Below are 26,943 nucleotides of genomic sequence, written 5' to 3'. Positions count from 1 at the left end.
ATGAGACAACAATATACCTGTTCCTGGGGGATGGGGGAAAAGTAATGAGGGAAGGCCCCGGGAGACAACAATATGCCTGTTCCTTGGGGAGCTAACACAACGATGGGATACCCCTGAAACTTTGCTGTTGACTTCAAAGAAGATGGAGTCCCAAATCGGATGGAAATATCTTGAGTTGGAGGTCCATCTCCTGAGCTTGTGTTCCATCCAAATATGGGAAATGGCCACTCCAAAGGCAAGTTTCCCAACCATATCATAGATAGGTTTCCCACAAATTTCATATCCATCTAAATCCACTCTCTCTGGAAGGGGAGAATCTCCTCCTAGGCCAACATTTATCAAGATCCCTGACCAAATTGAAGAAGAGGAAGGACACTCGAAGAGCAAATGATCAATGCATTCAGTGGCGTTCCACCAAAGGAAGCATGTAGGGGAGACTGAGATCTGCCTTTGGATGAGAAAGGACTGTGTTGGAAGGCAGTTAGGGAGGGCTCTCCAGACAGAGAAGCTATGACGAAGAATATGACCCTTAGAGATCTGATGAGGTCACAGGCCAACTTGGAACTGAAGAGACCCATAGAAGAGGGAGCCCATATATAGTAATGTCACCCGAACCTGAAGGCCTTCTTGGGATGGAAGGAAGGGCACTCCAAATTGCCTGCCAACTGTTGGGGCCGATATCTGCAACCAAGGGGAGTCTGTGTAGTCCCTCACTGTTAATCACTCTGAAGACAACTAAAGGAAGGCGGACCCCCAAAGGATGCCAATGGTCCAGCCAGAGCCTAGTGGAGGCACCATCCTCAATCTTAGAGGTAACGACCCCAAGAGTGGTATGCCTGAGATTTAGAATCTTTCTCCAAACCCAAGAAGCATCTGAGCAAGGAGCAACAGTCCAAATAGAGTCATTTCGAAGAAACCCTGCATACATCAAGTCCACCCAAATACTTCCCCCCCCCCTCTCCCTTAGCAGCTAACTTTCAGATCAATTTGAGGATGCCGGCCGTGTTGACCCCTTTGATTCTTCTCAAGTCCAGACCCCTTTCTTCTCTAGGGAGACACACCAATGCCCAACTGATCAGGCAGAGAAATCTAGTAGCTTTCGAGCCTTTCCTTATTTGATTTTAATTGTCTTTATCCTGTATATGTTACTCATTTGGTCCTGACTTGGTATGATTCTCACCTACTGGCTGTTCTGTTTGGTATTGTTTTGACATTACACCAACTTAGATTGAAATTGAATCTCAGGGCATCAAATTTTCCTGGCTGAATTTTTTGACAAGTTTCTGTAAACTTAAAAGTCCGAGTGAACTAAATTAAATTGTGTGAAATTCTTAAATACCTGAGTATGGGATTGCCTTAAACTAAAACATTGTCAAAAAAATTCTGGAGTTCTTTAGCACATGGTAAAATCTTGCTTCTTTTTTATGTATGTTCAACTTCTGGTGGTTTGTTTTTCCAAGTTCTTCTAGGTCTCTCCTCCCATGCTATTAGAGATTATATTAAAGTTGAAATCTTTTCCTTTGATTTTCAGCAGTTCCTTTTTGGATGTGGTTCAATTGGGTGCAACAGGATTCAGATTTCATTCCACTTCGTGGTTTAATGTTTTAGGGTTCATGATTTGTGGTTTTAAGGTTTAGGAATTCAAAATTCACTGTTCAAGTTCTAGGTTTTGGGTTTCATGGTCTTTTAAGTACCAATTTTACAGTTTCAGGTTGCAGGTTTGGATGGTTTCAGGAGTTCCCATTGACTTTTCTGGTGTTCCATGCTGTTCTTTGACTTGAGAGATGGGACTCTTTCCCTTGTCATATAATTATTATCTTTTGAGTCATAGAAATTTTTTTTTTCATCATATGTATGCGCGATTGTGTGTAAGATGCATATTTTAACATTTGCTATTTATCTTAAATTTTCATTGGGCTTAATAAATTCTCGACAAAGAATAATTACAAATTAATTTATATAAAAAATTTAAGCTTCGACTAGCATTGTTTAGATCTGCTTATGTTATGTTGATATATATTTGTATGCATCTGAACATGACATCTACCTATTTTCCCTCTCCTTCAATATGTTAGTGAACCATACATCCAAATTTATGCAAAGAAATGAACTTTTTTGTGCAGTATTTATGTATTTATCACTTGTTTAAGAAAGAAGAAAATAATCAATCAACAAAATTGGAAGGCGGGGGGGGAGTGGAAGAACAAGAAAGGATTTGGCTTTCCTTATGTTGAGTAAAAACCCTTAAAAGTCAATCTTTTCAAATTCTTCTAAAACTTCCCTTAATGATGTAGATTGGTTATATCTAATGGAAATGAGATCTCAAAGTTTTTTCCCCCTTTTATTTTTTAATGAGTTCTTTTTCACAAAAATATTTGGCCATAGCAGATTTTTGTTTAAAATTTGAAGTTTGGGCCTTCTGTTCAAAGTGCACTTTTTCATCAAAATCTATCAAATCTGGTGGACAAAAAACATATTAAAAGTTTCATTTCAGTCCTTTTGATGAAAATGAGATTTCTCAAAGTTTTTCCCCCCTTGTATTTTTAATGAGTTCTTTTTCACAAAAATATTTGCCCATAACAGATTTTGTTTAAATTTTGAAGTTTGGGCCTTCTTTTCAAAGTCCACTTTTTCATCAAAATCTATCAAATCAGGTGGACAAAAAACATATTAGAAGTTTCATTTCTGCCCTTTTGATGAAAATGGGTGAAATGAGTGAAACATTTTGCTGATTTCAATCAATTCTGTGGATTTTGAGTTTGCGTTCTAGGGAACAAACACATTTCACTAAATTTTGACAATTTCAGTTCAACCATTAAACAATTTCATCTGGGCCGGGGGAGAATAAATATGTTTACATATATTTACAGGTCATGGAGCACTTTCTTCTTAAGATATTAGTTTTGTTTTTTTTTAATTAACTTCAACATTTGAGAATGGGATTTGTTTATTTTGGTTAAGCGTTGTCTTCAGATTTTTAGAGGGTGGACCTTGGTGAGTTGGTGCAACGGTAAGGTTGCTCCATTATGACCAGGTGGTCACAGGTTCGAGTCTCTGGAAACAGCCTCTCCGCGAAGTGGGGTTAAGGCTGTGTACATTATGACCCTCCCCAGACCCTGCAGTGGCGGGTGCCTTGTGGACTGGGTATGCCCTTTTATTGTATGTGCGATTGTGTGTGTGTGTGTGTGTGTGCGATTGTGTGTATGGATCGGCTGTCTAAAACCAGCTACAGGTGTAGGGATTCTTCCCTACACCAGCAGTAGTGTAGGCGTAGGAATTTCCTCTACACCAAATTTTACTTGGTCTTTTATTTGAGTTCTATTTAGAGTTGTAATCCTAATTGGGATTTAGCTTTGAATCCTAGTTTTAGTTTGAGTCCTAGTTTGAGTTTGATTTTAGTTTCTATATCCAGCCATTGTGGCTATAAATATAGTTGTAATTGCTCAGTTGAGCCCACGATTGAATAAATACAAAGATTGTTTTTGAGTATTTCTGAATCTTGAGATAGCTACTTCATTCCCATCCCCCTGGTTCCGAATTCTTCAACGACCCCCAACTCTGCCCTACTCGATCTCTTGAAGCCACTATGTAGTTGCTGGACATTCTCTGCAACAGTTCCAGGACATCTTCAATTATTCAAGCTGCTGTTCAAGAAGTTCTGCAACAGTAAGTTGAATCATTCTCAATCCCAACTCTTTTTCTAATCCAATAAATCACCAAACCCTAGCATTCCCCCAACTCTTTTTCTAATCCAATAAATCACCAAACCCTAGCATTCCCCCATCTCTAGACATCATCCACAAACCCTATAACCTCCACGGACCAAACCAGCCATCAAAATCCACCCAAACTTGGATCGAATCTCCCTCACACCTTGTGGGAAGCTCAATCTTGGTTATAGCCCCAACAGACAACCCTAAACCCTAGATTCCATCATTATTCTCTTTCCAGAAACCCAGAAACCTAACCCTATATTGCTGCAATTCAATTCTGGCACTCTTTCCCCCCATTAAAACTTAACGTAACCTTCACTGTTAGATTCCCCTACATCAACTTAGCCTAACCCTACCGTCAAACCCTAGGTTCCATTAATCTCTAACCCTAATTTGACCAAAATCCCAATTTTGACCTATCCGATTTACCGTTCATAGCAGATCCTGGTTATTAGCTCCTAGTTGGATTAACTACCAATCGAGGATTACATTAGTGTGTGATTATTTGACTATGGTCCTATCCTCCTAAAGCTTATCTTTCCTCATAACCTACCTTGTTTTTCACCCAGGAAAGAATGCTGTTTCGTTGGATTCTTCTACACAACCATTTAAATGATATTAGCTCCCTTGAATACGCCCACAAAAATCTACACTATTTATGCACTCCACTACCCTCCTCCAAAGAGAAATATTAAAAAAGGGACAACTCACTGAAGCTTTCTTGGTGAGAAAAATAAAATAATAATACACCTCGAAAGAGGGAAAGGTGACAAAGATACCCCAACAACAGAATCAAGGATCTATCATGACTGGCAACAATATACAAAGGAATGCTTTGCCAAAAGAAAGCGGTCTGTAAAGCAAATATTCATTATTGAACCTCCAAATCCTTATGCATATATAAGGTTGTTATTCATCAATAAAGGCAATCTAATTCTTTCGCCAAAAAGCTTCGTCTTACCAAATCTGCTTTCAAATCTTGGAACTTTGCCACCTTTGGAAATATCCTTTCCCGGGTCTCCTCTTGCCGATCCGACCTGGCCAGTGCGCAATCTCGCCTTCAATCTGATCCTCTCAATCCCTCGCTCGCTGTTGAGGGGAAAAAGCTTTCTGAAGAACTCTCTTCCCTCGCCTCTAATGAAGAAAGTTTTCTCCTCCAAAAATCCTGTATTATGTGGCTGGAGCTTGGAGATTCAAACACGGCTTCCACCGTTCTTTAAAAGCCAGATTGAGCTCCAACTCCATCACCTTTCTCATCGCCCGTGATGGATCCCAACTCTCCTCTCTCCTCGACATCAAATCTGAGGTTGTCTCCTTTTTCACCTCCCTCTTTAATCCCTCCCTTCCCCCTCCCTCTCCCCTCCCCCCTGGCTTAATCAACAAATTTGTCCCCTCCTCCTTGGCTAGCTGTCTCCTTGCCCTCCCTTCGGACGATGAGATCTCCAAGGCCATCCTTTCCCATAAATCTAACAAGGCCCCGGGGCCTGATGGGTTCAGTATGGGGTTCTTTCTCAGCTGCTGGGATCATATCAAAGAGGAGCTCTTCAAAGTCGTCCGCAGCTTCTTCTTTAATCCTAGCCAGCTTGCCTAGGTCAATCAGACTTTTCTGATTTTGTCTGCCTCATCCCTAAAAAAGGTGGAGCCTCCTCTCTGTCTGATTTTCGGCCTATTTCTCTCTCCAATCTTCTTTACAAGTTCATTGCAAAGATCTTGGCTAACCACATTCAACTTGTCATCCCTTCCTTAGTCAGCTCAAACCAATCGGCTTTCATCTCTGGCAGAAGAATTGCGGACAATATCATTCTCTGGTCCTAAATTGTACGCGGCTTTGATTGAAAATCGCACTCGCCCGCTGCCCTCATGAAGATTGACCTCCACAAAGCTTTTGATTCCCTCAGATCATAGTTCGGGAACTCGCGAGATCTCGCCGAGTTTCTCAGTTTTTGGAAAAGCCGAGACGAGATTGCCTATGAGTCTCAAAAGTGCAATATCTCGGTGAGATCTCGGTTGGATCTCGGTTTCTACCCATTATTTTAACCCACCTACCACTTAAATACCTTACCTAATTGGACAAAACTCGACAAATCTCGGCGAGATCTCGGATCTTGGGTCCAGATCTCGGGTTGACCCAAAGTTGAGGCTTCGAGTTAAAAAAAAAAATGCACCAACTCGGCGACGGCGAGATCTCGACTCGTCTTGGTTTTTCCAAGAGTCGAGTTGGTACCGATACCCGAGTTTTAGTACCTTGCCTCAGATGGGACTTCATCTGCGATGTGCTTGCCCAAATGGGCTTCCCCCCGGCTTTTATCAGGTGGATCTTTGCCTGCATCTCCTCCCCCTCTTTCTCTGTCATTGTCAATGGCTCCCCCATAGGTTTCTTCCACTCTCAAGTCGGGATCCGTCAAGGCTGCCCCCTCTCTCCCTTCCTCTTCTCTCTGGCCCTGGAAGTCCTCTCGAGGAGCATCTAAGCCAAAACTGACCTCCACCTCATCTCCCTTATTCCCAAGTGTGAGCAACTCAACCTAACCCACCTGGCATTTGCGGATGATTTAAAGATGTTTTCCAAGGCCTCCCCCTCATCTATCTCTGCCATCATGTCTTTCCTTCATCTCTTCGAGAGTCTTTCTGGCCTCCGAATCAACCTCCTTAAATCCAAGCTCTTTCTCTCTGGGATCTTGAATTCCGATAAAGACTACCTCCTGCGCCTGATGGGCTTTTCCCTGGGCTCCCTTCCAGTGAAATACCTAGGCCTCCCCCTCATCCTTGCTTGGCTCTCTAGTCACCATTGCACCTCCATGCTTGACAATATCCGCAAGCGCCTCCAACTCTGGAAAGGCAAACTCCTCTCCTATGCGGGTAGGCTCGAATGCATTAGATCGGTCCTCCAATTTTTCTACATTTATTGGTGTGGTATCTTTGGCGTCCTTAAAACCACCATCAAAGCCATGGAGAACCTTATTTGTGCTTTCCTTTGGAAAGGGAAGGAAACTTTCAAATTCCTCTGCCCAATTAGCTGGAAATCCATCTGCTTTCCCAAATCTGAAGGAGGTCTTGGCATTCGCCGTATCCGTGACTCCAATACGGCTGGAATTCTGAAGCTTCTTTCGAAAATCTCCTCTAAGCACGACTCCATTTAGGTTCATTGGGTCTATTCCCATCTCCTTAAGAATGACTCCATTTGGACTGTCCCCACTCCTTTTGATTCCTTCTGGGCTTGGCGCAAGATCCTCCTCCTCCGCCCTCTGGCTCTTAGAGCCACTTCCTCTATTACTGATGGATCCTCCATCTCTCTCTGGCTTGACCCCTGGCATCCTAATGGGATCCTCAACAACTTCTTTGGGGCTAGATCCATTTACTGCACCGACATCTCCAAGTTCGCTCCCCTTTCCTCCATTATCTCTCATGGCTCCTAGTCCCCCCTCCCCCCTACCCCTCACTCTCTCCTTGATCTGGCCTTCCTTCCCCCCCCCTCTCTTGATCGGACAAGGTTATTTGGCTCCCCTCCCTCAATGGCCTTTTTAGCTTTAGATCCGCTTGGAACTTTGTTAGAACTCAGGCTCCTACTGTCCTTTGGCATAAGCTAGTATGGTTCAAAGGTCACACCCCTCGCGATAGCTTCTTAGCCTGGAGAACCCTAAACCTCTGTCTCCCCACCCAAGCCTTCCTCCTTCACCGTAGAATCCCTGTCTCCCCTTCTTGCATCCTCTGTTGGAACGGTTCTAAGGACATTGACCACCTTTTCTTTGCTTGTCCATTTTCTTCTACCATCTGGCAAAAAGCCCTTTCTTCTATTTGGCCTCGTAGCAGGAGACCCCTCCCCTTCGCTAGAGAATGGCTCTGGATGGTCATGACCTTCCCTGGATGTTCTATCTGGGACACTGTTGCTAAGCTTGTGTTTGGCGTTGCCGTGTACTATATCTGGATGGAAAGGAACCTTAGGAGATGGACCTCCAATTCTCGGTCCTATGATCAGATTTGGAAAGCCATCTCTTTGGATGGTTCCTCTAAGTTGGCTCTTCTCCCCCATAAGGCCTTTTGTGACTCCCTAAGGAACAGGCATATTGTTGTTTCCTGGGGTTTAGATAGTGCTCTTTTATGGCCCCACTCCCTTTCTTAGTTTGGTTTGGGGCTTTTTCTCCCCCCTCTCTCTGCTTTCCCCTTGTATTTCCCCCCTCTTTTCCTCGTTTTGGTAATATATTTTTTTATCCACCCAAAAAAAAAATTTCTTTAGGCGTGAAATTAAAAGAAGAGATCACACAAATCTCACAAATGGCGGGGAAACTATTGTTATTTTTCCTAGAATAATAACTATTTAGAAATTTAGTTTATGTTACTCAGATTCATGTAACTGAGAAAGTATGAAATAATAAACTTACAGTTAGCAAATGCTGATAAAACCCCCTGAAACTAATCTTCATCTCTTTAGGATCCTCAACCGCTGGCCTTTACCATGCCATCTTAATGATGAAATAAGAGTATAACTGTTTAGTCCTGGATGATGCCTTCTTGAATATAATATGAGCCATGAGGTTCCAATTATGGCACCCCCATCCGCAGAGCTACTTATAAGTCTCCTATGCGCTCAAGCACCCTTTGCTGGAATGGTGCCTTGGTCACCTAGGCACCTCCTAGTTGGCGCCTTGATAATTTCCCCTCCAATGCCCAAATCCGCTTAGATGGCATGACAATTGACAACTGACAACTATGGTCTCACCCACAATTTCCCACCCTAATGAGTAATGATTTTACTCGTTTCTCAAGTCAGAGACGTGGTACCAAGCTCCTCAAAATTGCTTCGATACGTTCATTGGGGGGGGGATTCTCCCAGATACTTCATTTTATTGTTAATAAGTGCCAAAAAATAATAGGAGGGAGAGAGAGACAGAGAGAAAGGTTGCCGTTGTGTATTAATTGTTGAGGTCCTCTATGCAACTCAACTCGGCGTGTCTAGTCCTTCAATCAGCTTCTCTTAAGTCTTATTCCGTTTAATTCTTACTAAATACTTGACTGGTGAATTTTACGTCTGTTCCAAGTTGCTCCCATCCCTAGAAGGGCTTATCATTATTAAGTTTTCTCTGAAGGTTTGTTTGTCTTAACTTTCAGGGCATTTGCAGGGATTTATTAGAATAAAATCAGCAGTAACTTGTTTCGTTTTTATGTTATTAGTTTTGTTTTTCTATATCTGAAATTCAGTGGGTGTGCCTTTGTGTAACGGTTACGTTGTGCTATTGCAACCTGTGGGTTGCGGGTTCAAAACTTGGAGGCAGCCTCTCCTGCGAAGCAGGCGTAAGGCTGTTTACATTTGCCCCTCCAAGAGCCTGCAGTAGGAGGGGCCTATTGCACTGGGTAGCTCATTTTTTTTTTTTTGGTGTCTGAAGTTCTTTCACTTCGTAAAATGCTGACATTGATTTCGTCTGCTCTTCAGTCTGTTGCGGAAGCAGCAGAGGATATATGGGACCGTTATGGGGATGATCTTGGTACCAATTATTCAGGGCTTTTCAGTGCACTTTCACATGTGAACTATAACGTCCGATTAGCAGCTGCAGAAGCAATTGCATCTGCCTTAGATGAAAAACCAGATGCTATCCAGGTCTGTATCTTAACATTTTCTTGTTATTAATCTTTTATTTAATCAATCAGCTTGTGATATTCTCATTATATGGTGAAATCATAGGAAACTCTCTCGACTTTATTTACTTTGTATATCCGTGATGTTGGTTCTGGAGAGGACAATGTGGATGCTGGTTGGCTAGGTAGACAAGGGATAGCGCTGGCATTACATTCTTCTGCTGATGTGCTGAGAACAAAGGATCTTCCAGTTGTAATGACATTCCTCATATCACGAGCACTGGTAAGCATAACTTTGTTGTAGTACTGAATGCTTCAAAAATGATGTTTGACTATTGACAGAGAACTCACCATGCATATTCTTTCCACTTAGTTGCCAATTATTCATGACAGGTCCATCCAATTCTCTGTGAGGCTCCACCTCATGGATCACCTAACCTTGGTGCTCCTCTCCTATAATTGCTTCTATAGTCGTCCTTGATTTTGATGTTAATACTTTGTAGTTGGAGCCATTGGAAGAAAATCTATATTGGTTTCCTTTATCAACTTGATGTTGACCAGCAATTCTACCTGTCTGGTGAAATAATTTCAAGTGCTTCCTTGTGAAAAATGTCTTAAAAAATTCTTCTATTTCTTTCCTTTGCAAGCCTTGGTATCTATTTCTTTCCTATTGTGATGGTGGATGGATGGGAGGTAACGATTTGTGGGAGAAAGCTATGATCGTAATTTAATTATGGTTTGAGGCTGGCTATTCATGGAAAATGTATGATTATTTGATTGTGTGGTTGGCCTTAACAATAAACAGAAAATAGAAAGAAGACTTCAAATTTTTTTTTTGGTGAATAAAAGAAGACGTCAATTACCACACATAATAATAGTTTTTTGGGTGAATAAAAATTTCATTACTAATAATAGTTAGTGCACTCAAAAGCGCATAAATAGGAATTGAATAGAACCAATCTAAAGCCCAAGGCCCATTAACCAAGTTCTAACCATGGTTTAAAGAATCAGATTGAAATTTGCGGAATCAGCTGACTCCGATTCTGATTATGCCTGATTCTTAAGCCTTTCCTTTGAATTGTCTATGAATGTACTTTGATCTTCATTTGTGGTCATTTTCCTCCCTTCTTCTAGTCAGTAAAATAACATAAAATCAATGTAAGTTACAAGATCTACAAGACTTTTTAGTCAAATACTCCAAAAAAAAAGTGGAAATAAGTGCTTTGTCTTGCCAATTCCATTTTCTAGGGTTTCTACCGATTCCCACCCGCTTTGACCGATTCCGATGCGATGAGAATTGGATATAATGGAGGCCGATCCCATGTCAATTCTGGGTTTTTAAACATTGGTACTATTTGATTATGACTCGGCCACTGCTAGAAAGGAGGAAAGAAAAAGAAAGACAAAACTTTAACTGGGCATAACTTGTAGTGTACCCAACCTATAACAAAACATGTTTAACAACATATTACTTGACAAACCCTACTTAATGAGTCAATACAAACTCAGAAGGTACCGTGTTGGCCCACAGACGAAAATTTCCAAAAGAGCCTCAACCCTTGAGTTTTGACACTTGCATCACAGGTCTCTCACATTTTGTTTTTGTCGAGTTAAAAAGAATTTTACTAAAGGCACAGTATGCCGTACGGCCTCAGATGAAGAGGCTGTACAATTAATGCATGTGCATCCTGATTTGCCATTCTATAATTGTATACATTCTGGAATGACAAAATAAATGTAAAAGATGGGTTCCTCTTTACAAAATTTTTGTATTGCTTAAGCATAATGACATGCAACTTCGCCTTGGGCATGTATACCATATTTGAAACAATGATAATGTAGAAAGCAACGTACAACAGAGTTTTCTAAACTGAATACTCAGAAAGAGCTGAAGCAAGAGCAGAAACTGAGTGGAAGATGGACTGAATTGAATAAAATCTTGTAGAGTACTAGTGGTCTTGTTTTGGATTCTTTAGAGTTTAGATAGTCCTGAGTCACTCTTTCAAGGGTAGCTGCTTCTAGGCAAACCTCCTGGCTGTCTCTGCACCCCTACCTCCTTTATCACTGAGCGATCATTTAGGGGCCTTAGCTGGTGATCCGGGCAAAAATGCAAGCAATCCTATTCTTTTTTTTGGGTGAATAAAAGAATTCATTACCAAGGAAAAGAGAAACAAGGGCCCCCTTAGGGGGAAAACAACAGCCAACGGCTAAAGAAAATCAGCTAGGGCCAGCTGAAGAAGAGAAAGAAACATTTGGGACACCCCAGGAGACAACAATTAGCCTGTTCCTTGGGGTGTCAGAACAAAAGGAGGGAGGAGCTGACAATAGTTTGGAGGAGATTTCAAAGGAAATGGAGTCCCAAATCTGTTGATAAGAACGAGAGTTGGAGGTCCATTTCCTAATATTTCGCTCCATCCAAATGTGATTTAGCGCAGCACAGAAAGCTATCTTCCCCATAGTGTCACAAATAGAAGCCCCTCCGAAAGTCATATCTATCCAAATCCATTCTCTAGAGAAAGGGAGAATTCTTCTCTGGGTGGGCCAGCACTTAGCTAGAATACCTTTCCAAATGGCTTTGGAGGTCGGGCATTCAAAGAAAAGATGATCCAAGTCTTCCAAGTTGTTCCAACAAAGGCAGCAAGCATTGGGAACTTGTATGTGACGCCTGCGGAGGAAAGCAAGGGTAGGAAGACAATTGTTGAAGACTCTCCAAGCAGTGAAGGAATGGCGTGGAATATGATGCTTGAACCAGAGGAGCTTCCTCCAACCAACCAAAGGGCCTTTGGATCGGATAAGATTCCAAGCTGCCTTGGAGGAGAAATTCAGCGAACCATCAGCTGTCCAGGAGACACAGTCACCTCTAGAAGGCAGTCTTCTTTGGATTGATAGAAGGTCATTCCAAAGAGGAGAGAGAGACTGGGAGGAGGAAGGGGGAGGAGCCCACTCATTGAGATGAAGGATGTCCGCAACAAGAGCCATTCTGTGAAGGCCTGAAGCATAGATCGTCCTTGGTGTGACAAGGTGCAAAAGGATCCCTTTAGGGTGCCAGTGATCCAGCCAAAGGGAGGTAGAGAGGCCATCTCCAATGCGGGAGTGGATATAGGGGAGAGCAAGGTGGTGGGACTCCAGGATCTTGCGCCAAACCCAATAAGCATTAGTAGAGACGGAAGCAGTCCAGATGGAGTCTTGCCGAAGAATCCTCGAATAAATCCAATCAACCCAAATGCTCTTCTGTTTAGAAGCAATCCTCCAGATCAGCTTGATAATACCAGCCTTGTTGACTTCTTTAATTCTTCTTATGCCCAGCCCTCCCTCCATTTTTGGGAGACACACAGAAGCCCAAGAGGTGGGGTGGAGAAACCTGGATGTCTCAGGCTCTCAGCTCCCTTCCAAAGAAAAGAAGCAAGCAAAGATTCTATGGACTTGATGGTAGCTTGCGGGAGACCAAAGATTCCAGACCAATAGATATAGGAGGCTTCCAAGACAGATCTGATAAGGACCAGCCTACCCGCATAAGATAGGAGCTTGCCTTTCCACAACTGCAGTCTTTTTCTCATGAGGTCCAGCATGGGGGTGCAATGGTGAGCAGTCAATCTAGCCGGAATCAAAGGAAGGCCCAGGTACTTGATAGGAAAGTGCCCCTCTTGGAAGCCTGATTTGACAAGGAAGTCCCCTTTGTGAAGCTCTGGAAGACCCGCAAAGAAGATAAGGGACTTGGAGGGGTTGATGCGCAGACCTGAAAGCTCATGGAATTGCTGCAGGCAAAGCATAATACACTCGAGAGAAGCAATGGAAGCCTTTGAGAAAATCATCAAGTCATCAGCAAAAGCAAGATGGGTGAGCTTTAGAGCTTTGCACTTCGGAATAGGGGGGATAAGCTGCTGATCAGTACATGTCTGAATTTGCCTAGAGAGAACTTCCAAGGCCAAAGTGAACAAGTAAGGAGAAAGGGGACACCCTTGCCGAATCCCTACAGAAGCTCCAAAATAACCCGCAGGACTGCCGTTGATAAGGACCGAGAACTTTGGGGAGGAGATGCAACAACTGATCCAGTGAACAAAGGGGATAGGGAACCCCATCTTGAGCATGACTTGAGAGATATAATCCCATTTTAAGGCATCAAAGGCCTTGTGAATGTCGATCTTGAGAAGGATAGCTGGCCCATGGTTTTTCCTATCAAATCCTCTAACTATGTCATTCCAGAGCAAAATGTTGTCAGAGATGTTTCTTCCTGGGATGAAAGCAGATTGGTTGTCTCTGACCAACAGATCCACAACAGTCTTGAGTCTTCTGGCTAGGATCTTAGCAATAAATTTGTAGAGGATATTGCATAAGGCTATGGGCCTGAAGTCATTCATAGCCGAAGCACCATCCTTCTTGGGGATGAGGCACAGGAAAGTATGGTTGACCCCATTGATCTGGCTGGGATTGTAGAAGAAGCTTTCAATGGCTGCAATGAGATCCAATTTGATGATGTCCCAGGTCGAGAGGAAGAACCCCATGCTAAAGCCATCTGGCCCAGGAGCACCAGACACTTTAAGGGAATGAATAGCTGCCAAGATCTCATCTTCTTTGGGGATGGAGCTAAGGATATCTATGTGACTGGGAGGAAGGAACTTGTTGAGTAAATGGCTGGGCAGAGGAGTATCTCCCATCGAGGGGGCATTGAAGATGCCCTTGAAGTGCTGAACAGCCAGGTCCTTTATATCCTTGACAGTTGTAGCAAGAGAACCTTCATTGGAAGTGGGTTGAGTGATGGAGTTTGCATTGACATTGGCCTTGAAAGAACGATGGAAGAAAGCAGTATTTGAATCCCCCAAATCAAGCCATTTGATCCTGGACTTTTGCTTGAGGAAGCTCTCTTCCTGTGAGAGCAAAGAAGTAAGCTCAGCAGAAATAGTCTTCTCGGCTTCAGCCAAAGGAACATTGTTCAAATCTGCCTGCAGCTGAATCTGAACAGTGGCTAATCTCTCTTTGCACTCAGTAACTTGGAGAGAGATATCCCCAAAGGTGCTTCTATTCCAAAGCTTGAGAGCTTCCTTGACATTACGGATTTTTCTGGAGAAGGCTATAAGGGGCGAGGAGAAAGCCAGCACAGGTTTAGACTAAGCATTCAGAACCGTGGGAAGGAAGGTTGAATGAGAAGACCACATGTGAAAATACTTGAAGGGTTTGGGGCCAAAGGAGATGTAAGGCTGGATGGGAAGGGATATAGGGGAATGGTCAGAAATGCCTGGACTATCAAAAGAAGCTGGGAGGAAGGGAAGGAGGTGAGCCAGGCTTCGTTGACTAAGACTCGGTCTAGCTTGCAATCGATACGGCGGCATCCAGGATCTTTTGTTGCTCCAAGTTAGGGAAAGCCTGTCGATCAAGATCATTGACCCCAATGTCATCAATACAAGAGTTGAAACTGTTCATAGCCTCCAGAGTCGAGATGATTGCCACCTTGTTTTTCATGATTGAAGCGGATGATTTTGAAGTCACCCCCGGCCCCAAGGAAGAACACCAATACTGCGGCGTGCACGAGTCATCCCAGAGAAGAGATCTTTGGATGGGGTAGTTGAGAGCATAAATGCTGCAGAGAAGAAAGGACTCAAGGCTCAAGGATCGAGAGAATTTAAGGTGGAGAAATTGGGAGGAAGAGGAAAGAAGGGAGATGGAAATTTTTCTAGGATCCCAAATGACCCAGATACGGCCATTCGGATGGGAGGAATAGTTAGAAAGGAGGGACCAGCCAGGGGCGATGGACAAGAGCATATTTGCAGAATTTTGCTCCTTGATATGAGTTTCAAGGAGACAGTAGAAGACAAAGCGAGAGCCGAGAGGAGCGAATTTTGGAGCGAACAATGGCTTGTTTCGAGGCAGAGTTTAGGCCTCGAGAATTCCAAATCAGGCCTTGGATCATTGAGGAAAGGGGAGAAGGGGCAGGGGGGACTCCAGGAGTCTAGCCATAACCGATCGAGATCTGGTAGCACTTCGATGCCTCCGTTTGTAGGAGCAGAGGCGAGAGGAATTGCAGGAGGTGCAATGGGGTTAAACCGCAGGTGTGCCGGGTGAAGGGGATGAAGAAACTGGGTTTTGGGCCAGGGATGGGTAGAAGGGCAAACCCGACCCGAGGGCAGGGGGGATAAGTGATGGGTGAAGTAGTGGCTAGACCAAGAACCGAAGGGTTTAAGTTTGAATGGGCCGAGCCAACAAGGACATCGCAAACCGCCCAAAGCAGTGACATCACCGGAGTGGGCCCCAAGGATGACGCAGAAGGAAGCCTGACGAGGCGTTTGTCTCTAAAAGCCCAAGGGGGACGAGGCTCGAGATAAAGACGAGGTAGCGTAAGACAAAGAAAGGAAGGCTTTCTAGGGTTGGCGCGATGGCGGTCCGTGGGAGAGCTGGAAATGGGAATTTCGTAGTCTTGGGCTTCCGACATCCTGGACTCGCCGCGAGGCAAGACATCAAAGTGGAGCTTTTCGGGGCAATCAAGAGCTTCAGTAGTCGCCGCATCAGCCAAAAGGCTGAATCGCTTTGAGTCGAGCAACCTCGTCAACGGTACCTTCCTTCGCACGCCGAATTTGGTGAGAGCTCAAGAGGGTTCCAGGTGACCATATCGTGCCTTCTTCTACCCCGGGACTGCGACGATGACGGAGAGTGCTTTGGTGTAGAGGGATCAACTCGACAAGAGCCGGATGAGAGAACCCTCCGCAAAGGACCTTCGATGCCCCGAAAAGCAACGGCAGATCCGGCAAAGCGAGGGTTCGACCGGAGGAGGGGAGCAAAACTTGGAGTTGTGGCCGAAGATTTTGCGGACCAAAAATTGGGGTGGTTTCGATCGTAGTGAATTTCTTGCTCAAAGGAGTAGTCTTCTCCTTCTTTGACCGTGATGAAAGAGGGAAGATCATCATGCGCAGACACTTCCACACGAGTCCGGCATAAGCCAGCCGGTCCTTGCGCCTTGTCCTCACATCGGAAAATAAAGGTTTGCCCAAGACAGAGCCCAGGGAACTGAGTCCATCAGTGCACCAGTAATGAAGCGGCAGTCTAGGCAAAGAGATCCAAAGTGGAATTGTAGAAAGGTCCAGACGCCGGAGCTGGAGGTGAGGATGCCACTGCCAGAGAAAAATTGGCTTCTTACCTATCAGCCAGGGGCCACCTTCTAAGGCTCGAAGCTTGTCTGTGTCAGAGGAGAATTTAAAGAGGAAGAAGCCATTGTCAAGCATAGAAACATCCAGGGATCCTTGGGGTCTCCACTGCTTGGAGAGGGATGCCTTGACAATATGGAAAGGTGGACGAGAGCCAAGGAAATTTCCCACCAGGCTATTCTCCCAGAGTTTAACTTCAAAATCCAGAACTGCAGCAGGGCAAACGGCCACCTTGGTCGAACCATCCAAGGCAGGGGAAACAAAGTGTAGGGGAAGGCCATCAGGGCATGAAGCAGAGACAGGATTAAAGAGGGAAGACCAAGGGGCAGTGGAGGGGGGATGGGAGGCAGGGGAGGAGGGGCCAGGCGAATGAACAGGGTTGCGGGAGGGGGAGGCCATCCTCATCAAGCCAGTAATAGACCCAATGTTGCCATGGCTCAGCAATCCTATTCTTACTACAACTCAAATAAAGAAAAGCTGATTGGACTCTCTGATTATATCTACAGAAATGTTCAATAAATCTTTACGAATGGTGGAATGCCTAGGTCTTCTAGGATTTGCAACTGCAATTTTAAAACAGAATTCTAATGCTTTATTCAGGCTGGGAATGCTGGGAGAAGGAAACTTATTCTATCTATGCTTATCTGAGCTGAGAAAAATCAATATGGGGAGGAACTAAATCATGGCCAAGTCTTTTCGTTGAGTTAAGTAACCCGATAAGGGTATTTTGTGTTTTCTTCTTTGTTTATTCCCTGTTATAAGTATAGTCGGCTATACAGGGACAGTATTGTAATTCTGCCTTATAAGTGAATGTCATAAATGAAGGGGCTGAGTGTGAAGATGAACTCACTCAAGCCATTTCATATTTTCTCCTCTCTTCTAACATGGTATCAGAACTAATCCTATTCTGATCCAAGTTTCCAAACCCCAGCCTCCTTCTATCGTCTCTTCTTTCTCCTCCCCTTCCTTCGATCTCTTCTCTCCTCTTTCTCTTGGTTCTTCTCCTTCACCTTAGGGCAGCACTAATGAGGTGATCTTACGATCTAGTTGCTGCCCTCAAACCTACCTCCTTCCTTTTTCATGTTTTCTACCCGATAGATGCTACCTTCTTCCCTGCGGTATTGAAGCTTTTCCAAGATTCTTGAAGAACAAATCCTCTACTCTTTATAGATTGTTCTTCCCCCTTTTGGACCTTCATCTGCATCCTTTTTGCCGCATCTATCCATCCATCCATACGCCTTATCCTTCTCTGGAATGCCTTTTTTTCTTTTAATAGATCTTCACTTTCAGGTTTTTCTCAAAACCCTGAAACTTATCGTTTTTGTTGGTTTGCAAGTTTTTTTTTCTTCCTTCCTTTCAGCTGCTGCCTGCTGGTTCTTTTTGGTGGAGTGTATTTCACCTTAGAGAATCACTCCCCATCCCTTCCAACCACTTGTTTGAGTTTCTTTCAGGTTTCCCTTTCTTTGAATCGATTTCAGCATACGAGGGTGCTCAACAGGTGTTTGATGAATTGCCTCTTATAGTTCTCCTTCTCAGATTGGTGTGAAATTTTGAGGACTTCTTCCATCATCATTGAAGAGTACTCGATCAAGTTTTCAGCCTATTTCATTGAAGATTTCTTGGGGATATTGCTGTTGCCATTTTCAGCAATTAATTTCTTGTGTTGCTGCCTTTTGTTGGAGCATTTCCTTGAATCATCATGACAGATTCAGACTCCTCTTCTGCAACTTCTGGGCTTGATGGACAGTCCTGGACAGAGTTGCTTCCCTTTGCTGCTCCTATCAAGCTTGATGGGACAAATTACCTCAATTGGTGTTGGACTACTTACTTGACCATTGTTGGTCATGGCCTTACTGGCCATATCCTTGGGACTAACACCATTCCGGCTGAAGAAGGTTCTCTACAAGAGAAGTGGATGTCACATGATGCTATGGTGATGTCTTACTTGCTCCAATCTATGCAACCAAATCTGTTTGATAATTTCTTACTTCTGGAGACAGCACATCAGATCTGGAGTGCCGCCAAGGAGACTTATGGACGTGTTGGCAATGCTGCTTAGGTGTATGAGATTCGCAAGAAGGCCCATGACCTCACTCCGAAGGAGTTGTCTGTCTTTGCATACTATGCTGCCCTCAAAAGCTTGTGGAAACAATTGGATCATTACTCCGACTATCAGCCCTCTATACCTACTGATATTGCTGCCTACCGTAAACACGTCGACAGTATCCGTGTGTATGACTTCTTGGCAGGTATGAATGTGGAGTATGGTCAGTGCTGAACCAGTGTACACTAGAACTGCCCTTTGCCATGGTTCATACAGAGGAGACTCATTGAACTGCGATGTTACGTGCTTCTATTGTTGCTAGGTCTACCCTATAGACTACTTCCAGCCCCACTCCTATTACTATTACTGATTGTGGTAATGTTGCCTCCAAGGCGCCTGTCAAGTGTGAACACTGCAACAAACCTTATCACACCAAGGCTCAGTGTTGGAAGTTACATGGGAAGCCTGCTGATTTTAAGTTGAAACGAGGCTGGGGGAAGCTCAAACCGAAGGCAAATCTGACTGAAGCTGCTGCTCCTACTGCTACAGTCCCCTTTACTGACACTGGTTTTACTCCGGATGAGCTACTAACCCTCCGTCGCATGCTCTAGACACCTTCCGTTGCACCTTCTATGGCATCTGCACCTGCTGCCTCTTCTGGTTCTTACTTTGCCTCAGGTATTCGGGTCGGTAGTCATTGTGCATCGGCTGTCTGTAGTCCTTGGATAATAGACTCCAATGCCATTGACCACATGACTGGTTCCTCCCATGTATTTCATCGTTATTCTCCTTGTTCTGGAAAAGATACTGTTCGAGCGGCTAATGGTTCCCTTTCTCCTATTCATGGAAAGGGTTCCATTCACTGCCCTCCTACCATCACACTAAATTCTGTTTTGCTTGTTCCTTCATTTCCTACTAATCTCCTTCGCATTAGTAGTCTAACTAGAGATTTGAACTGCAGAATAGCTTTCTTTCCCTCTCATTGTGTCATACAGGATCTGGTGAAAGGATACACGATTGGGGGTGGTCAGGTACATGGTGGTCTCTGCATACTCAACACGGGTCAGACTTGTCATAATGTAGCTCTAAATGGGAGAAGGATCTTACTAGAGGCTAAGCAATAGGATCTGAAAAGGGCTTGCTGATTCAAATGGACAGAATTTGGAAATTACGGTAGAATTAGGGTTAGGTTTATGAGAATGGGGTTAAATCTTATATGGTTTTAATAGGCAGGTCTAGGAGAAGCTAACAATATAGGTTTGAACGAGGATTAAACAAAAATAAAAAATTCAGAAATCTAGGGTTAGGGTTTCGGGTTTTGGGTTTTAGAATTTAGGTTGAAATTAGGGTTTAAACTTGGAGTTAGGGCACGGGGCTAAGATCGAGTGCTAGAGGCAATGGGAGGGATGTTTGGCTGTAATATAGTGCAATTCTAATGGCTGGTTAGATCTACATAGGAATTTGTGGCTTTCGAGGTTTTACAGAGAATGTAAATTACGGTTGGAGTGGGAGAATGGGGCTGCAAGTTGGATTGGGTGGAGGAGTGTAGTAAGGAGGCTGTGGTTTGAATTTGAAGTAATTATGATGGTCAAATATGGCTAGGCAGCAAGATCTAGGATTTAATGGCGTTAGGGTTTAATGGAACTCAAATAAAAATAAAGGGGATCGATTGGGGGAGGGATTAGAGGATTAGGAGAAGAAACTTGAAGTCCAATCGGCAACAACCCAGTTCTGTTTTTTAAAATTCATAAACTTGTGGGGGGGGCCTCCCACGGTTTGAACTTTATAATAAAAGGGCCATAGGCCAAAACCTATTACAAACTAAACTCTTGCCTCACTTAAATCGTGGAGGGGAGGGACCTAATTAAAACAACTTAAATATTTAAAAGGTTAAAAGACCTATATATCCCTAACAACTTAAAATATAAGACTTAGCTAAATCACTTAAATTGAACCAATTGGATGCAACCAATTTGAACCGGTTCAATTAGAAAACATAAAAATAAACTAAGTATTGGGCTAATCCCGTATGCAACCTATGTACCCCTAGTTTAGGTCCATTAAAGTGGCCTATTACATAGAAAACCCTTGGGATCAAAGGCCTAACATATATATATATATATATGTAAATATAAATATATATACCATATATATATATATACCAACCCTAGACTTATTTCTAAAGAAATAAGCCCATTTCGATATAAATTTGCATCATGTGACCTCCTTCAAGGCTCTTCCTCTTTGTGGTCCCCCAAAATTTTTGGTTGTGCTTCCTAAGTTCGCAACCATCAATTTCATGGTAAGCTCGATCCTTGGAGCATTCAATGTATATTTTTGGGCTACTCTGCTACTCGGAAAGGATACAAATGTTATCATCCACCCTCTTGGCGTACATTTGTTACCATAGACATTGTCTTTCATGAATCCTTGACATATTATTCTCAACCACTTGCTCGGGGAGCATGATCCAAGATTTGAAGATGTGCTTGCTAATCTTCCGGCTCTTATTTAGGAGAGCCTTCTTCTCAAAAGCCTCCAACTTCAGTCTCTAGTTTGCTTCCTATTCAAAGGGAGCGCAGACTTGTGTGTCAAATTTTCGGCTGATCAAGTCTACACTGAAGCACAAAGAGCAAGTTGAGACTACCACTAATGTACCATTTCTCCAACCGTCAAAACTTGATCAGATTCTGCTGCATTACCTGGTAAGGATCCCTCTCTTGATTTACCTATTGATGCCCGTAAAGGCATTAGATCTTGCACCCAACATCTCATCACCAATTTTGTTTCCTATGATGCTTTGTTTCCTTCCTGTTGTGCATTTGTGTCCTCTCTTCCTCTTTTTCTATTCCTAAAAAATTACAGGAGGCAATGGCAGATCCAAAGTGGAAAGCTGCCACGTCGGAAGAGATGACGGCCTTGTCAAAAAATGAGACGTGGGAGCTGGTGGTTCTTCCTTTGGGCAAGAAAACAGTGGGTTGCAAATGGGTGTTTGTTGTCAAACAGAAGCTTGATGGAACAGTGGACAGATATAAGGCCAGGCTGGTGGCCAAGGGCTTTACTCAGACCTATTAGATTGATTATCAGGAGACATTTGCCCCAGTGGAAAAATTGAACACTGTTCGGGTTTTGCTGTCATATGCTGTCAATCTTGGATGGGATTTGGAGCAGTTGGATGTGAAAAATGCATTCCTTCATGGAGAGCTGGAGGAGGAAGTTTATATGGAGGTTCCTCCAGTTTTTTCTTGTGACAAACCTCATGGGAAGGTTTGCAGACTGAAGAGGGCATTATATGGGCTAAAACAATCTCCTCGGGCTTGGTTTGGCAGGTTCCATAAAGCAATGATCTCTATAGGTTATAAACAGACCAATGCTGATCACACCTTGTTCATAAAGCGAAATGGAGATAAGGTCACTCTTCTCATAGTCTATGTCGATGACATAGTGGTGACTGGCAATGATGCAAATGAAGTTTTTCAACTGAAGACTTTCTTGGGACGAGAATTTGAAATAAAAGATCTAGGACAGCTCAGTTTATTCCTTGGGATTGAAGTTGTCCGTTCTCCCAAAGGCATCTTTCTCTCCTAAAAGAAATATGTTATGGACTTACTCTCAGAGACTACTCGTCTACAAGAGAAGGAGGGTGATCCTGTTGATAAGGGGCGCTATCAACGGTTGGTGGGAAAACTAATCTATCTCTTTCACACTAGACCAGGCATTGTATTTGCAGTTAACTTGGTCAGTCAGTTCATGCATGATCCCTACTCCATCCATATGGCTGCTGTTCTTCGTATTCTTCACTACTTGAAGTCAGTTCCGGGTAAAGGGATTCTTCTATCTCCACATGATCATCTTCGCATTGAGACTTACACAAATGCTGACTGGGGTGGTAACCCTGACAGAAAATCCACTTCAGGCTATTGTACCTTTGTAGGAGGTAACCTTGTCACATGGCGAAGTAAAAAGCAAAATATGGTGGCTAGGCCAGCGCTGAAGCAGAATTCCGTGCCATGGCCCAGGGCATATGTGAGCTATTGTGGCTTCAGATCTTACTCTAGGATATTGGTGGTTCTGTTCATTGTCCAATGATGTTGTACTGTGACAACAAAGCAATGATCAACATTGCTCACAATTTCATATTTTCTCCTCTCTTCTAACATTTCCTGTTCGACTGAGTTCCGTCACTATTTTCTATATGGGAAAAAGATCTCTACTTGGTGGTGTTTCCTACGTCCTCTCACAGGCCACCATGAAATGATGCTTCTGCCCCCTGGGTAGATACCCAGGTGTGCTCCCCCATTGACCCAGACGCTTGTGTAGAGACCATGCAACCAAGTAGAGATCTCTTGCCCTTTCTATATTATTGACAGTTAAAAGTGCTTGTGCTCTACATCAAATGACGTGGGCTTCATTCAGTACATCCTCTGCTGTCTTCTGAAATCTTCATTATGCATCGACCAGATCCCTGGCTGCTTGTTATTTTGCATTTATTTTTCTTTCTGGTGTACACTATTCATTTTTATGCTATTGATGATTATAATTATTTGGATTCCTTCCTGTTTCTGCATGCTGTCTACTCGATGAATCTTGTTTGTTTATATGCTGTCAGAAATTGGATCCCTGTTGTTATTAAGGTCGATTAACCCCCTTAACTTATGTATTGGATTGTGTTAGAAATAAGCAGTTAGTTGATGATATCTGGTATTGCAGGCTGATCCTAATACTGATGTTCGAGCGAGAATGATTGATGCTGGTATTTTGATCATTGATAAGCATGGAAGAGAGAATGTTTCTTTGCTATTTCCTATTTTTGAGAACTACTTAAATAAAAAGGTATATTTTCACACCATTAGTTATTACATGAGCTTTACTAGTTCTTGCATCCATAATCATTGGTAAATCATGGTCTTCAATTTGTATTCTGAAATGGGTGTTTAGGGTCTTAGGCCGGTGGGATGAGTGGATCTTCGGGTGTTGTTTTTTTTGGGTTCCTTTATTCCCCCCCCCCTTTCTCTGGTGGATTTGCTTGTGTATGGATGTAGGTGCTTTGGTTGCTAGTGGTGGTGGTTTGGTTGATTGGTGCTTCTGTTTTGGGTTACGAGGGTTGGGTTTGCTTGGTTCTCTGTTGGGATTTTTTGTTCGTTTGGGGGGCGGGGGTGTTGTGTGGAGTCTGGTTGTTGTTTTTTTTTTTGGGGATATTTGCCTTGGTTTGGTGGCCTCTTGCATTTATTGGACCCTTCTATTCTATTTATTTCTTGTTCTATTTCTAATCCAGAAAAAAAAAAAAATTTTTTCGATCGTACTCTGGTACATTTTAGTAGATTAAGACATGTGCTTGCACATCAGCATTACTTTAATATCCCAGTTTTTTTTTTTGGTTCCTTGGATGATGATTTGCAGGCATCTGATGAAGAAAAGTATGATTTAGTACGTGAGGGAGTTGTTATTTTCACAGGTGCTCTGGCAAAGCATTTGGATAAGGTGGTGAAATTTAATATTTTGAATTTTTTTGCAAGAAAAATATTTGAATTAAGAGAACAAAATTTATGTTTCTATTTTGATGCAGGATGACCCTAAAATACATGCTGTTGTGGAGAAGTTGTTGGAAGTCTTAAACACTCCATCAGAGGCAGTCCAACGGGCAGTCTCGAACTGCCTGTCCCCCTTGATGCATTCCAAGGAAGTATGTCTTGATTGTCCTTGACCAAGGTTTTGATTTTAATCTTGTTTGCTGGGTCCCAAAAGTGTGTTAAGTTGAGTTTCTTCTTGTGAATTGTGATATGATATTGTGTTTGAATTCTCTCAACCTTTTATCCTTTTTTTTGGGGAGGGGGTTCGTATTAGCAACTAATATGTTCAACTTCAAGGAGAGAAAAATACAACTTGAGGAGGCTAGCTTGATTTGGAACCCACCCCTCGAAGAGTAGTAAACTAGTAGTTCATCCCACAAGTCCTGATTGCAAAACAAACTTAATATCAATATATGGCACTCATGGTAGCTCTCATAAACAAGATCTCAACTTCATCCTCACACTACCCTAACTGATGCAGTAGCGCTTCCGTGGGCCTGGCTGAACCCCTTTGGGAATCTAGATGGAGACTAATCGGGTCCAATTTGGGTTTTAGTTGTGTAGGATATTTAGGTTATTTTACTTTTATGGTTTGGAAATTTATTTTAGTAGTTGTTTCCGATTAGGAGATTTAGTTTCATTTTTTTTAGTAAATCTTAGGTTTCTTTATTGGAATTGATTTCGATTCTTAGTCTAGTTTGGAGTCTTATATATATAGTTTTTAAATACATGTTTGTAACCGAAAGTTTCAGGGTTGATGATTGAATGAAGTTGAGTTATTTGAGTGCCTGTGTGGCCAGTGTGTGTGCAAAATCTTCTCCCCTTTTTCTTCGCTTCGATCTCTCTCATCTCTTCTTCCCTCTCTCCCCTTCCCCCTGTGGGATCTCCTTACTTCTACTTTCCCGTGTGAGTCTCCTTCTCCTTCCTCTTCTTTTCTATTTTGTTTTCTCCTTTCCTTTCCCCTTTTCTGTCTAGTGTTATCCACAGCCTCCCATCTCAAGTTTCGATCTCTCCCATCCCCTTTCTTTTATTCCAGAGATTGGGACTGGAAGTACCTCTTCTGGTATAGGCGACCCAAGCCCCCAGGTTCCAGCTCCTATGTCATCTTCTATCTTGAGGTTGCAGTCAAGTTTCAGATCTGAACAAGTACCGCCGGTGACATATTCAGAGATTTGAATCTCTCTTAGTTGTGAATCGATGGAGCTATTAGGGCTTGTATTCGGGAGGGTATTGTAGTAGCACCATTCGCTTGAAATCTCAATTCCATTGGTATCTCCTAGAGAGAGTTCTCTCGTCCGAAGGGTTCCTGGCTTTCCGCTGGTTGTGTTTTGACAGAAGGTTGAGGACAACCTCACAGTTGTGTCTCTCTTATCCCTTCATACATTCGTTTTCCAGGATTACCCCTCAACCTATTTTTATTAACCCCTTGTCTCCTTATTTTATCTCCTTTTTCCTAGTTTGCCCCTTATCATCAATTAAAATTCCTTTTCTTATCCTATCTCTTTTGTGCGAGAAAGAATGTCACCTGGTTGTGCAGTGCATGCCGCCCCTGCGTCCCGATACAGGGGTACGCCAAATTATCGCCACACCCCTGGTCATTTCTTGGGTTCCAGGGGGTGTGGTGGTCATTTCGCGTGCCCCTGTGTCAGGGTGCAGAGCCGGCGTGCACTGCACGACCGGGTGGCATTGTCTTTCCCCTCTTTTGTTACCGAAACACCCTTTTAAGATCCCTTCTATTTACCAAGCATGCCATTCTCTCATAAACTTCAAAATATTTACAGTTTTTCCATTTCTTTCATTTGTTGAGCCATGTGTTTATTTGAGTAGTCCATAAGTGAACCCAATAGGGTGTTTTGACCTGGGTTCCGGATTTCTAACTCAGTCTCCCATATATTCTATCTATCATAGATGAATGCTTTTGTAAATTGTAATAGCAGACACTAATTATTTGAAGCCTTTGCTGGCATGTTCTTTCCTCGTCGTTTTTCCTGGTAAGTAACAAAAAGATGGTTTTGTTAATAAGAAACTGTAAAGGTACAGGATTTCATATACAACAAGTACTTGCATGGGTCATAGCCTAACAGTCAAGGAACTAAAAGAGGACCCATTTACATGGAATTTCTGTTTGCCCTCAGGTCTTGCTGATTCATCAGCTAATAATTTTGTAGTCTGCATGTTCCTTCCTCATTGTTCAGTTTTCCTCACAAATAGGTTTGCTGGGTAGGACACTTTAGTGATGTCAGATGCTGAAGCTGCTTGAGTGATTTCTAGAAATGGTGTTTCTAGTATCTTGTTTGTCAGGCTGGTGGAGAGAAATAACAAAATGGGTGGAAATCAAGAGTTTTGAACCCAAACTAATGTTAGGTTTGGAATGTAAACAATTGAGTTTCAAGTGACAAGGGATTGATTTATTATGAGAGGCATAGGTTTATATTTGGAAACTGTTTGCCTAATATGAAATCCAGAAAACAAAAGAACAATTGAGCAAGTTGAGGTTTGGAGATGGAACTGAGGTTTAGAAGAAGAAAATAAATATGTTGAAAGTGTTTGACAGGATGGATTTCTGGGATTCCTATAGAAAACCAATAATAATGAGAGTTGAAGGAATTATTTTTCATCCCCCTTCTTACCTGCCACTCCCCTCCCCTTCACTGTGATCCATCCCCTACAACCCCATCCCACCCCCGCTGCAACTCCCCTCACACCCCACCCCCTCTACAATTTCCTCTTCCCTGACCCACCCTACCCCTACCATGGAAAAAGAACTCGGTCGAGACCTGTCGAATCCACCGAGATATCTCAGTTCACAAGAAAACAAGTCGAATTGTGGCTGGATTTTAAAAATTCACTGGTTTTGACCAGTTTCGACAGGTTTCGACTTATTCAATCCATATTTCGCAAGTTTCGACACTCAT

General features: G+C 43.0%; 1 protein-coding gene across 2 annotated transcripts in view; it reads left to right on the top strand.

The window, feature by feature from the left end:
- The window catches only part of LOC122653813 (protein ILITYHIA), a 169,063-nt gene that overhangs the window by 72,750 nt on the left and 69,370 nt on the right, over positions 1–26,943 (top strand). For both annotated transcript variants that reach the window (XM_043847758.1, XM_043847757.1), the window contains exons 23-27: positions 9,139–9,303; positions 9,388–9,564; positions 23,169–23,291; positions 23,859–23,939; positions 24,025–24,141. In XM_043847758.1, the coding sequence (XP_043703693.1) occupies positions 9,139–9,303; positions 9,388–9,564; positions 23,169–23,291; positions 23,859–23,939; positions 24,025–24,141 (663 nt within the window). The remainder of the gene's footprint in view (positions 1–9,138; positions 9,304–9,387; positions 9,565–23,168; positions 23,292–23,858; positions 23,940–24,024; positions 24,142–26,943) is intronic.

Source organism: Telopea speciosissima, chromosome 3 (assembly GCF_018873765.1).
Source record: "Telopea speciosissima isolate NSW1024214 ecotype Mountain lineage chromosome 3, Tspe_v1, whole genome shotgun sequence".
Taxonomy (NCBI): Eukaryota; Viridiplantae; Streptophyta; class Magnoliopsida; order Proteales; family Proteaceae; genus Telopea; species Telopea speciosissima.
This window is presented reverse-complemented; position numbering and strand designations above follow the sequence as displayed.